The sequence below is a fragment of the Carassius gibelio genome, chromosome B8 (assembly GCF_023724105.1).
Source record: "Carassius gibelio isolate Cgi1373 ecotype wild population from Czech Republic chromosome B8, carGib1.2-hapl.c, whole genome shotgun sequence".
Lineage (NCBI taxonomy): Eukaryota > Metazoa > Chordata > Actinopteri > Cypriniformes > Cyprinidae > Carassius > Carassius gibelio.
This window is the reverse complement of record NC_068403.1, coordinates 15,044,063-15,057,632: the sequence shown is the minus strand read 5'-3', so window position 1 is coordinate 15,057,632 and position 13,570 is coordinate 15,044,063. Positions and strand designations below refer to the sequence as shown.

General features: G+C 36.7%; 1 protein-coding gene across 1 annotated transcript; it reads right to left on the bottom strand.

Moving 5' to 3' along the window:
• Positions 1–1,413: 1,413 nt before the first annotated feature.
• On the bottom strand, positions 1,414–13,225 carry mov10b.2 (Moloney leukemia virus 10b, tandem duplicate 2). The gene is made up of 22 exons (XM_052563259.1): positions 13,025–13,225; positions 12,825–12,933; positions 8,840–9,021; positions 8,449–8,687; positions 8,101–8,350; positions 7,793–7,927; positions 7,414–7,573; positions 7,164–7,318; positions 6,782–6,958; positions 6,551–6,698; positions 6,209–6,376; positions 5,055–5,152; positions 4,850–4,947; positions 4,651–4,749; positions 4,312–4,414; positions 3,920–4,037; positions 3,624–3,815; positions 3,449–3,520; positions 3,201–3,326; positions 2,706–2,794; positions 2,506–2,621; positions 1,414–1,829 (listed from the first exon to the last, which is right to left on the bottom strand). The coding sequence occupies exons 1-22, from the start codon at positions 13,174–13,176 to the stop codon at positions 1,768–1,770; spliced, it is 3,048 nt and encodes a 1,015-aa protein (XP_052419219.1). The 5' UTR covers positions 13,177–13,225; the 3' UTR covers positions 1,414–1,767.
• Positions 13,226–13,570: the final 345 nt, after the last annotated feature.

The following is a 13,570-nucleotide window of genomic DNA, read 5'->3' as shown; positions in this document are numbered from 1 at the left end:
TTGTTTAGAAAAGGCAATCTGAAAAAATATGGACAAAAAGCTGAACGTGATGTCACTATTATGCAAAGTATAATTGTATGTCAAGATTTAATGGTTTAACGGGCTGAAACTGAATGATCTCACTCAGGCGGTCTGGCCATTTTTTGTGTGAGAAAAAGAAAGATTAATCTTTTTTTGGCTTCACCTGTGGTACAGTGGGTTACAATTTCAGAACTGTGATAAACTCAAGGGCTATTCATCGACTCCAGATGATGTCTGCTAAGAAGAGATATTAACTGTCTATCCTTTCGAGGGGGGTCCCTAGATAAAAATTGTGTTCAGGGGATAACATTTTTGGCAGTGTTCCCAGGGTAAAATTCGTATTTGAGGCACATACTATGACGTTAATTTGGGTGGCTTTAACCCATGTTAAAGTAGCTTAAAACCGAGGACTTGGCAACACTGCTATCCATCCATTTTTCTGTTCAATTGGATCTCTGGATCCTTTTTCACAGAATGGTAGAAGGTTTGACTGTCTTTATGGAATAAAAGTGTCACCAGTGTAGGTTTCGGAATAAATAAAAGTGTGGTTCAGCAATTTTTTGTTGGCAAAATCCTGTCATTTCACTGGGAGTTTGCATCTGGAATTTTGCTTTAGGATGAAAAGATTTCCCCTCGCAGATTTTGCAATAGTTCCACATTGGTTGCTCAGATTCGAACAAACATAGAAAGCTGTCTGTAATGAAAAAACCTTGTGTGAGCAGTGCTTCATACATTGCTACACTATTGATAATAGACAATGGACTTTTTTTTTGCCTGTGAAATTTCACAACAATGTTGACCATGTGACTGCACCTTTAAGAAGAAAGCATTAACTCATAGAATCAGAGTGAAACACTTTTCTAAGAACACCAATCTCTGGGTTAATTACGGGTTGAGGTGACTGAGAGAAAGAGCTATTTTTCTGCCATTGGAAAAAAATATCCCCAGTAGCACTTTCCCAATAATTGGTGTCCAGCAGGATTGAGAGGACAGTAAATCAAGAGTAGAAGGCCCTTATTGGTTTAAAATGAGCTTAAGTGTTTAACTAAGAAAATATCCATTTTGACTTTATAGATACCACAAGATCGGTCGCCGGCTCTATAACAGTCTATAAAATGATATAAAATAAAAAAGATAGGTAATGATAAAGATAGAATTGCAAGTCTGTAGGCATTTGGTGTCTTACAGTACATAATGGAGAAAATGGCTCAAATATTACTGAGACCCAGAGTAACTGAGCTGGCTATAGCAGTACTCACAACAGCCACAAGGGAGAGACATAAACTGCACAACTACTGTACACTGGAGGAGAGGTTTCCTTTTAACATGAGTCTGATGGAGATCATTTGAAAATATACGAACCTGTCAGTGGTTTAATAATGAAAGACTTAATGGAGGAATAAGAAAGGCATTTTATTATAAAAAATCAGTGGTTTTTGAATCCGTCCACATGATCATATGTTTATTTTCAGCATTTTTAACTGATAAAAAAATCATTAAAATTCAGTTACATGCAAGCTTTACAAATTACAATGTGTATCATGTAGTCTGACTTAAAATCTTTAATGCCATGACTTTTTTTCCCTAAGATTCCATTAGGATCCTTTGTTACAGTCTTGACAAGCAACAAATGTAAAAGGACCATACAAATCGTACAGTGTGTGGCTGGCTTTAGAATCGACAGATCCAGGCTTTCCATCCTAGCTTCTGAAGTCTTGACGGGCTTGACCTGAAGAACCCTCTCTGCTAGAAATCGTGCTTCCACTCAGGATTCACATATTGTTGGACTGCACTCTCCTCAGTTTCCACTAGGGGTGAATAAACACAGCAGTGAGATTTCCACATCATGCCTTCTTAAAACTATTATTATTCATTTACTCTTATTACTGTATTATTTAAATGCCATTATTATTGTATTATTTATATTACTATTATATTATTACTGTATATTATGTACTATCACCTTTTTTCAAGTCGGCTGGTAACTATGCTTTTCAAACAGAGCATAACCTAATTTTTCATTAAAAAATATAAACATGACTTATAAAAGAAATAACTTTTTAACTGTGATTGAATGTAGCCAAAAAAAGTCTTAAATATCTGACTGTAATACTTAACAAGTTTCCCATTTTCATAAAGGAAGCGTTTTATGATTTTATGTTTGCTGACAACCATAAAATTAAAAAAAAATGCTAATAGAGACAGGAAACCAACAGGAAACCTGCTTGCAGTGCAGATGTAGACACCATATCATTTGCAAAACTGCTAAAGCTTGAAATCTGAAACAATTGTATTTGGCAGAACATCAACAGACGCACATGACTACTTCGTGTATTTCCCTTTCCTAAATGAGGACGTAAACCAGTTTAATTTTTCATCTGATTTCTGAAATGAAACCAATGAAGTTGTGGTTTGAAGAACCGGTTTATGATTGAAGTCAAACATTGCGTTGTGACTTAAGTGTATGATTAAAACCTGTCTCACTTCTCTCATCCTGGATGTTAAGAGCAAGCAGACACTTTTCAACCTCCTCTATTTCCTCTACACTGGTGAAGGAAATCCCGGTGTAACCGCCCTGCTCAAAGCAGAAATCAATAAACCTAGAAACGTACACAAGAGATATTTAGAGGAACAGCTTTCTTTGCATTTCTTCCATGTGTAAGTAGAAAGTGTACAGTATATACCGGCCCCAGCTTTCATCAGTCCGCAGAATGGTGGGGTTTCCCACCATGATGAACAAAGCTTTAGCTCTCGTCACCGCCACATTGAATCTCTGAAGAAAAGAGACATGAACAAGAACAGGCTCAAGACTAAAGTGTGTTTTGGCACACTGCAAAAGAGCAATCATATTTACATACAATGTAGCACACTAGTTAGATCAAGGTTACATCTTGAGTGAAACATGATGTTATACTATTGTAAAAAAACATATTGTGAAATGTTTGCACCATTTCCTATTGTAATATATTTTGCACATGATCTACTCCTGTGGTGGCTAAGCTGAATAAAAGCAAACATTACTCCAGTCTTCAGTGTCACATGATCCTTCAGAAATTATTCTAACTTGCTGATTTTCTGCTTAATAAAATCCATTATTGTATTGTGCTGCTTAATAATTTTGTAGAAAACTGTGATATATATAATGTTGTGTTCTTATGTCAGTTGTGTTCAAACACTACCTTCTCATTCCTGAGAAACCCAATGTTGAACGTTTCATCCAAAATGATGTGCTCCTTGCTGCTGCGGACAGCCGACACCAGGATCACTTTCCTCTCTTGGCCTTGAAACTCCTCCACAGAACCAACCTACAGTACACAACCCACCAAACACACAAAGGAAGACAGCTATTATATTATTTTTTACACATCCTCATTTAAGATAAAAAAGCACTACCAGTGTGTTTAGATGGCTTAAACCAAAAACTAACTTTGAGTTCTTCAATACACATGCACTTTTCAAGGTATTCATCTGATCTGATGGCCCTTCTGATCTTCTCAACCTACAAAATTATAAAAATTAATGTGATGATGCAGACAGAGATTTGACAGAAATGTCATGACTATTTTTACTGTTATTATAGACTGCCCTAGAGCAGTTTCCACCTGTTTCCTGTAGGGGGCAATGATGCCAATATCTCTGGGGGAGATTTTAGAGATTCCCTTCTTGGCCTGAGTCAGGAGCAGCTTCTTCAGGTAGTCAACAATGATTTCGATTTCAAAGATGTTAAAAAAGGAGGGACTGTTTGCCTCCCTCTCATCCTTCCCAGGCACTCCATGGAAAATCACAGGAAATCCCTGGAATGTATTATTTTTAAACACCCACATTAATAGGCAAATCTGGAAACAAAACAGCTGTAACCAGAGTCGGAGACTAAACAGCTGTTTAATAGGTCTCTTACTCTTTTGGGAAGGTGCTCCCAAGTGCAGTATTGGTTGGAGCTGATTTCATTTGCACATGCCACCAACTCCCCATCATAGAACAATTCATTAGGAACTTTCAGAATGGATGGGTGAGACCTGGAGAGGGACAATCAAAAAACAGATGCATGCTACGCCGTCAATTACATTTTATAATAGATCCTAGGGCTGCATCAGTATTAAAATTCCGATAAGATGAGAACTATTATCATGTTATGGCTGATATCTAGTAAACGGGTGATATTAAAAATGTTACAATATTTGTATTATTCTACATTATACTATTGCACACTATAATTAAACAAATAAATAAAGACAAAAAAACTAAAATCTTTAGACCCAGGGGTCCAGTGTGAGAAGACAAAAGTAGTACCTGTAGTTCAGAAGAAGTTTGGTGACATAGCGTTTGTCAAACTCCATGTCATCTTTCTTATAAAGATCATTCTGTGTCATCAGCCTCTCCAGCAAAGAGACGTCTACATGAAAGACATGCAATTCCAGAGTACATTACAATAAAACATATTCATACACACCATTTAGCTTCTGTAAATATCTCCCATTTTTATTGGACAACAGTCATGTCTCAGCAATAGTTAAAGCTTAAATGTTAAACGTCACAATACTTTTTTAAGGAACATTATATGCTTTAAACAAAAATAGTGATCGGCTAATAGGTAGAATGAGTGAGTGTGTGTGTTTATGTGCTTCTCACCAAGCCCGTGATTAATGGCAAGAGGAGATCTCAGGATTGGCCCCAGCTGCCTGGGATCTCCAGCCAAAACAAGCTGTCCAGTCTTTGCATTCAGCAGACCTGCATGCACACAATGAGACAATGCAATAATACTGTCTATGGATCTCACTACTATCAGACTTTAGTACTTTTGCTAAAGTACAGAAAGAGACAAACACACCTGCCACACTGATGATGGTCTCTGACTCAATAGCATGTCCTGCCTCATCCACAAAGATGTGAGAAAAATGATCCGTAGGAAAACCGCCAGTGACCAGCCTGCATGCACACAATATTTACATACTGCTATAAATGATGTGTTATGTGTCTGATAAAGAGAGACAGTAAGAGAGTTCACTGTGTTTAGATAAGATAATGCCCTTCACCTGCCAGCGGTAACCAGAGTGCTGACCAGGATCTTGTAGCACATCAGATCCTCTTTACATGGGAAAACAATCATCTCTCCCTCCAGATTACTGATTTTCTAAACACACACACCCAACATGAATAACCAAAATAAAAACTATACGCATACTTACATAAACCATTAGGCATTTATTCATTATGATTTATTCACCCTCAAGCCATCCCAGGTGTATATGACTTTCTTCTTTCAGACGAATACAATTGGAAATGAAAAAATGTCTAAGCTTTATAATGGAAGTGAATAGGGGCCGAGATTTCGAAGCCCAGAAAAGCACATCCATCCATCATAAAAAGTACTCCACACGGCTCTCAAGGGTTAATAAAGGCCTTCTGAAGTGAAGCGAAGAAAAATATCCATATTTAAAACCATGATCTCTAGCTTATGCTAACTGTTGTATGCACATTTATGAAAGAGTGGTGTTTCAGCTGATGACGTAGGAGTAAGCTCCAGTGAGAAGTGACGAACGCTGAAGAGAGCAATACAGAGAGAGTAAAATATTGGTCACAAATTAGAAGTACAAAATGACATTTTGTAAAGAAAAAATGTCAGAGGCATTTGACATAAGCCAAGAGGAGACTGGTTTACCTTTGCTGTAAACAAAACTTGGTTCTTGCGAAACTAGCATATATTCAATGGAGCTTACGCTATGCCTACGTCCTATATCATCCGCTGGAAAGCCACTCCCTCGTGAACGCACGTACAACAGTTAGCAAAAGCTAGAGATTGTCAAATGTCAAATAGGGATAATTTTCTTACCCAAAAGCATTGCTACACTTCAGAACCCCCTTTTAACCCCTCAGAGCCATGTGGAGTACTTTTTTATGATGGATGCATGAGCTTATTTGGGCATCATAATTTCAAACCCATCCACAGTTATTAATAAAACTTAGATGAGCCAGGACATTTTTTTTTGATAACTCTACTTGTATTTGTCTGAAAGAAGAAAGTCATATATACCTAGGGTGGCTTGAATATAATTTTCATTTTTGGGTGAACTATCCCTTTGAATTATCCCTGAAAGCCTGGCATATAAGTAAGGTAAGATTATATTTCAATGCCTAGTATGTCAGTGTTTTCTTTCTTTTATTTACTTACTGTGAAACAGACACTAACCTTTAGAGCTTTAGGGATATCTCTTGGATCGCGTGAGCTAGCATAAAGTCTGTATATTTTCCGTGCATCAACATGTTGACTAGTGATCAACTTTTCACACAGCTGATCAGCTGCACTGTTAGATGGAGCACAAGCTAGGATGTAGGCACCAGGTATATTCTTCTCCACCTGCGAGATGTTGAGAAACAAACAGAAAGAATGACTGAATGCAACAGGTATTCCACTGAATGGTGAAATCTTTCATACAGGCAAGCATAATACCATACAATGCAACAAGCTGACATTTTAATGAAGTTGTAGTGAGGCTGTGTTTACTCTGCTGTGTGTGATAACCGGTTTTACCTGTTTGATGGCCTCCACTATCGTGACGGTTTTACCAGTGCCAGGAGGTCCAAACAGCAAGTAGGGTGCCGGCTTGGACGTACCGGCCACAATGTGACATACTGCACTGTACTGTTCAGGGTTTCTCTGAAGCTGCTGATCAAAGAGCCTAGAGACAGACACACACTAGGCTCAAATACCCGAAATGTTTCATTCTGAAGTTTTAATAACATTCATAGGGGTCTTACTGACCACAGTGCAGGTGGAGACGCAGGGTTCAAGCTCCTTGAGCCCACAGGGAACAGCACATCTCTGAGCTCGTGCTGGACCGCCATGTGCACTGCTCTGTGTTGCAGTCTCAACGGGAGACGATTCACTGTGAACTCCACACGGAATTTCATCTTATCTACATATACATGGTCAATGAACCTTAAAAAGCCAAAAAAAAAAAAAACATGTTAGTTCAGACATCTGTTAATTCCTGTGGCTCAGTGGTACAGCATTGCATTAGCAGTGCAAAAAGATAATCGCTTTGCATAAAAGTGTTTGCTAAATGCATACATTTTATATAATTTTTTAAGATTTTGACTGATAGCGCCACATGCATTTTTTTAAACGTATTCATTCTTCATACCTTCGAGAGAAGCCCAGTTTGACCCGATCCAGTTCCACTTTGTGGACGTATCCCTTGTATTTGGTCACATTTGAGAAACTGACCTCCTCGCTCTTAGTGAGAAGCAGGTGATCTCCTCTCAGGACTGATGGCCTGTTCTCCGAAACACCGGGAAGCTTTAATCCAAGAAATAAACAAACAGACCCCAAAAACTTGTAGAATCCTATTTGAAGTTTCAAGACTTGTTTTAACAAAAGACGTTTCCACTCACGTTTAAGACCAGTAGTCTCTTGTCATGGTCTTTGAGTAAGGTGACTTGATCTTTGTTGTATCTCTTGATATCCACATGCATCTGACACTCCTCCAGATACAGCAGTAAATCAAACCGTTCTGCATAATTATGAAAGCCTAGCGGACTCTGCAGTAATGACCTAGAAAACATCACACACTCATTATTTCTCTTATCATTCAAAGCTGAGTCAGGAACGTTCATAACTCTAAAGCTGCAGTCGTAACATGCAGAGATGCAAATGTATGAAACTTGCACACAAAGGGAGATGCAAAAAAACAAAAAACATATATATTTTTTGAAACATCCAATAAAGCAGGTATTTGAAATTGTAATAAGATTTCACGTAAAGGACACTAACTGAAGTTCCCGAAACTTTCCCCTGAGGATCTGGGAAGAACAGCCATCTTTCAGGAGCCTGGCTAATTCAGGGATGTCAGGAGGAGGAGTGTATTGCCCCAGCGGCAGAACATTTTCAAGAAAGTTCTGCACATAACTAAAGCACAGAGAAGCAAACTGTGATAAACACACAAATAAATGCATTAAAAATTAACACAACATGCACAATTATTTTGTATTAATTGCATTAGTTAATTTAAACTATTAATTTGTATAACTATAATTTCCTATTATTTCTTATTTTATAAAAAAGAAAAAAAACATTCTCACCCCTCAGGTGGATAGCCCTCGTCCACTTTACAGTTTTCGGGTTCAGAGATGTTGAGTCTCAGAGGTTTGTATGGTTCAGTAGGACCCAGTAAGGCTCCAAGCTTAGACCTGTACTCTACTTCAATGAAGCGTACAATGTGGAAGGGACGGGTGGCGGGATTGCTGTTTTGCTTAAACTCAAAAGCTAGAGTAGCAGAATAAACTCCAACATGACTAGATTTGAACCTCACAGTCACCACATACTTCTCACCTATTTGAAAAACAAATGAGTTTACCTTAATTTCTGACTGATCACACAAGAAATAATGCAAATATAACCTGCAAACAACATTGTACAATTGAACTAACGTGGCTCCAGACGGAGTGGATTGTCACGTGTGACTCTTCTGCTGTCTTCCAGAGTGAAATACTGCAGCCAGTGAAGAGAAGTGTAGTATGTGAAATACACGGCCTCCTGACCCGTGTTCTCCACAAACAGCTTCAGCTCATAAACTTCAGCCCGATCCACACTGATCTGAATCTTTCCACTTTCCATATTCAGCTCTGAGGACACCTGCACCCCATACTTATCAGCTACGAAAAAGGACCTGGGAAAGAGAAGAGCAGCTACAGTACGTGTTTGTGATGTTATTATATACCTAAATAAATACTTGGGAAAGACAGTACCGCAGAGAAATACTAAATGATGTTTGCATATGTGTTTCATCAATAAAAAAAGAATTCAAGAATACCAGCTCACCTGTCTGTAGACTTTAGTCGCTGTAGGATGTCTTTTGCCAGACTCCTTCTTCCTCTGACTCCACCATCTGGCCCTGGATTACTAGTAGCTGACAATGAGCTAACATGAACTGGAGCAGGAGTAGCCTGGTTTTGCTGTCTTCGACTAGATCTAAACCACTGATCGTGCAGCCTCACTCGGACCTGGATGTGCCATTTTCATGAGTGCAGGGTGATAAAGATGCATCACATATTTTAAGATCTCAACCCTCTTAAGACAATAAATGAATGCACAACTGTTAATAAAATTAGAACGGTCATTAAATAGCCTAATATAGACTTTTCAGCTATTTTATGAACAAAAATGATCAAATAATTAAGTTGAAATAATAACCAAATCACTAAACAAAACTTGGTAACATACAACCATTTTTTTTTATTATTATTATTATTTTATATTTTTTGTCAAATTGAATTGTAATGGGGAAAATAGTAAAAGTAATGAAAATACATGTGACAGCCCCAAACTGAAAACACACGTGTTATGTAAAAATGTATTCAAAATCTACCCAGTGTAGTGTGTTTACTTGTTTACCCAAATGCTATTCATTTGTAATTCTGAAGAGGAAAAACAAACATTATTGCAATTTAGGAGGGTGTTTGAAACAAACGTTCCAATCACTGCTAGACCAAACCTATATTTGTGTAATTAGACCTTTATAAGCTCTTGTGTGACAACCAGCCCTGGTCTCTGCTACTGAAGGACACAGAACACTGGTCAAGATATATTTAATGTTGTTGTTGTATTCAGTGGATCGTTTTAAACAAATCACACCAAAAATGTACACAGGCTAATGAAATACCAATACAGGAAACAGTAAGAACAGGTAACCTTAACAAGAAGCCAAGAATAATGGTAACTTGAAACAGTTCTTTTCTCTCTCTCTCTCTCTCTCTTTTTTCAGTAATAATACATTTGTTAAAGTCTGTATGTTCTGGCCAAAAGTATCAGATGACCCACATTTTAACCTTCAATGTCCTGCTGATAAGAGTATCAGGGTCATTATACGAAAACGTGCCATTTCCCACTTTTAATGTTTGATTTTCAAATTTCTGTTTTGAAAATCTTTAAGCCCCTTTTTGGATTAAGTAGATCCTTACCTCTCAGGAAAATGTGCCGTGCCATCTCAGGCTATCTTATTTTTTTCATTTTTTTCATTTAACTAATTTAAATGTGTGTTTTTGGTCAACCCTGTTACCAACATATTAATTACTTTTTGAAAAGGTTTTAAATACATGTATAGAACAAATCTGATATACTGTGGAAGATATACTCCCCCTTGTTACATTAAGAGTGTTTGTGAATTGAGAATATTGAAAGTTTTATTTTTTTAAGGGGATGAATACGTTCATTTCCAAATTACACTCTCCCAGCATCTTCTGTTTTAAGAAAAATGTATGGAAACAAAAATTAAACACCTCAATTAAATTTTGAGTGGATTATTAGCCTCTCTTACTAAACATTTACAATTAATTGATTACATTTTTATTTACATTTTTTAAGTTATATTAGAATATTATACAAGTAACAGGGTTGACACATCAGTTACAGGGTTGACAACAGCTACCGTATTGATTATACTGCTTGTTTGAGTTACAATTATGGTTGTAATGGAGTCTTAATTGGACATTCATAAACCTTTAATTCAACATGACTAATCAGCATATTATGTAGACGGCTCTATTGAGATATTTTAGCATAAAAATGATGAAAAACCGAAACTTATCTGTTTGCATGAACTTTAACTTTAAAATGTTTTAACTGTTGCCCCGCCTTCTACTTCTCAAACCTCATACTTTCTATGATATTGTGCTGAGAAAACACAGATTTACCCATTCTGTGTTGGTAGTGGCGTGTACCACAGTTTGCTTTGCCAATTGAGAAACTTGATTGGTAAACGGTTTGCCAGAATATACCCTGACCCAGATCTATCCCGTTAGTGAAGCATTGGTTTCCACACTGGTTTCATTAAATAAATAAATAAAGGAAATTATTATTTTAAAAGATTCACGAATAAGAATCATCTGTTCACGAATTGGATCGTGAACTTGCATTACCGAGCCAAAGATGATACTGAACATTTCGAATGAATAAAGAAGTTCATCTGTAAACCACATAAAGCTATTGTTTGACTTCATAAACCTTTATTTTATGCATGCTTCGTATGGATCTGTTGACTGAATGCATAGTGTGATTTCTAGGAGAATGTTTGTGTCGTTATGTGCTTGTAACGGGAAAAAATCAGTCGCGGTATTGTTTGAAATCCCCAAACTTAAATATTAAATTAATAAATTACATCAAAATAAAAGTAATCACTGGTAATCTAAAATAGTTTTCAGATGTTACTGTAATCTGATTACCCCTTATTTAAAAAGTAATTTTAACGAAATACAGTTACTCATATTTTGTATTTTACATACGTAACGCTGTATTTCGTTACACCCCAGCCCTGATTATTTATGATTGTGTAGCATACTGTAAATGTAAGTAGTTCACATGCCATCAAATAATCATACAAGTCACACAAGCTTGATTTATCTTTTGACAAGAAAACTTTTTCAAACTATTTGGATGGAGTGCATGTATGGAGAGTATCCCAAATGCAAACTGAAAAGCTTGTTAATTTATTGACTTCTCATAATAAAAAAAATAATGACTTTTGATTTATAAAGCACATTTATAAAACCCATTGCACTTGTGTGTATCAGTATAGATCAGTAACCTCAACATATTTTAGCCTATCTATCAGTAGAATAAATAAAAAAACATGATTTTTAGGGATAAAAACTGTAAAAACATGTATATTATGTATACTATTTGTAAGAAAAGTATGTCTGTTAAAATTCTCAGTCATCCAGGTCATAGTTATCCAAGAAGGGTTGGCTCAGGGGTGACAACCCCACAGAGGTTAAATGCCTGGCACTCCCCATCAGTCATTTAGAAATGAAGAAACCCCTTGGATGAGAGGCAATAGCTTCAAATATGTCCAGTTGCCCTTGATTTAACCCTTCTTGTGTATACAACATGGGTAAGACACACAAAAGCTTACTTGGGTCAACCCTCTTACCCTGGAATGGTTACAGGGTTGACGGTAACAGGGTTGACGAAAAAGGTTATTGCCGGCCATTACTAGCCATGAGGTATAGGTAATGACACTACATTACGTGCCTTAATGAGAGGCTTAAATATTATCATATATGTAAATTTTTAAATTTGTACAAAAAACTTTTTAACATATGCTTTTCTGGTAACAGGGCTGACACAATGAGCGTGTCCCTGTCTTTCAGACATTACATAACCTCAAAGAAAATTCATTAAAAAGAAGAGAACACTTACTTGTCTTCTACCATCAACTTCATGAAAGTCAGATAATGTCACTTCCTGGAACTGATGCAACTTTTGAAACAGTTCTTTATCTTTAAAGAGGTGTTTTTATAAAAAGTAACAGGGTTGACGAGAACCTAGGGACCCGACTAAATTGTGTGTTTTTTTATTTTATTTGACACGTTAAGAATAAAATCCATTTATGACTAATGAACTGACACTTAAGGCTTTATACAAGTATATGTTTTTTTATGATAGTTTGACTTTTTTGGCCTCGATAGCAAGTAGAAGTAGAAAAATCTTACTGAGGGACAGGCCATTTTCAACATTTCTTCAAGATGCTTTGTACAAAAATGTGATTAAAATCCTTTAAAAACCAAAGAAACAGAAAATAATTTATTCTTATATTATGAGACATTATGGAAACTAAAATATAAAATATTCTATTTCTTTTATGTTTTATTAAGATTTACAGAGCTTTTTTTTCCTGAGGGACACAAAATGGCACGTTTTCGTATAATGACCCATCACGTGACTCTTAAATATATCTGAAATAATTACATCAAACGTGGATAAATCAAATGGCTAACTGGTAGCCATTGTAAATAATACGATTTCTTACATTGGTGTTAAAGTAAACATTCCTTCCTGACTTGGAAAGACGGGCTTTGTTCCCGTTTCTCAATGCAAAGATGACTCTAGAGAAGTTTGGATCTTTGACACAACCTTCCCTGTGAATACAAGGGTGCAATATATGACGCACTTATTCACTGAATTAAAATTAATGCAGACGTTCACTGGTGTGCATTGATATCGTTTTACCTATCTCGAAACTCTTCATTGTAGATATCTCTGAGTGTATTTCTGTCAGTAATGGATCTCCTGTTGGTTTCCTCTAACATCTCAATGAAGTCCAGTCCAATTGCGCGCACAGCGGCTATAGAGAGATAATTAGTCCTGTTTCTTCTATTCATACTGCTTGAAACTTGAAGCTCTTAGGACAGGTACTCGAAACAAAATGAACGGTTTCTACGGAGTGTTTCTACGGAAGAGTTACACACACCAGTTACACACACCAGACAAAACGAAACTTAAGCGATGTAGGTTAAACCTGCAGAATCCTTTCACAATATTTACATCCCTGCCATATGTGTACGGAAAAATATGTTATTAAGTGTATTATGTTCTAGTATTCCTAAAACAAAAATTTCATAAGCTTTTTAGAAATTAGAATAAACGCAACTGTAGTAGCGTTCAGAGTTACGCCCCCTGCTGTTTAGAGAGCAGCACTGCAGATGCAGTCTGAAAAATGCAGCTCATCATAACCAAGTCTTCATATCAAAGTTATGATTCTAGGATTATTAGCGT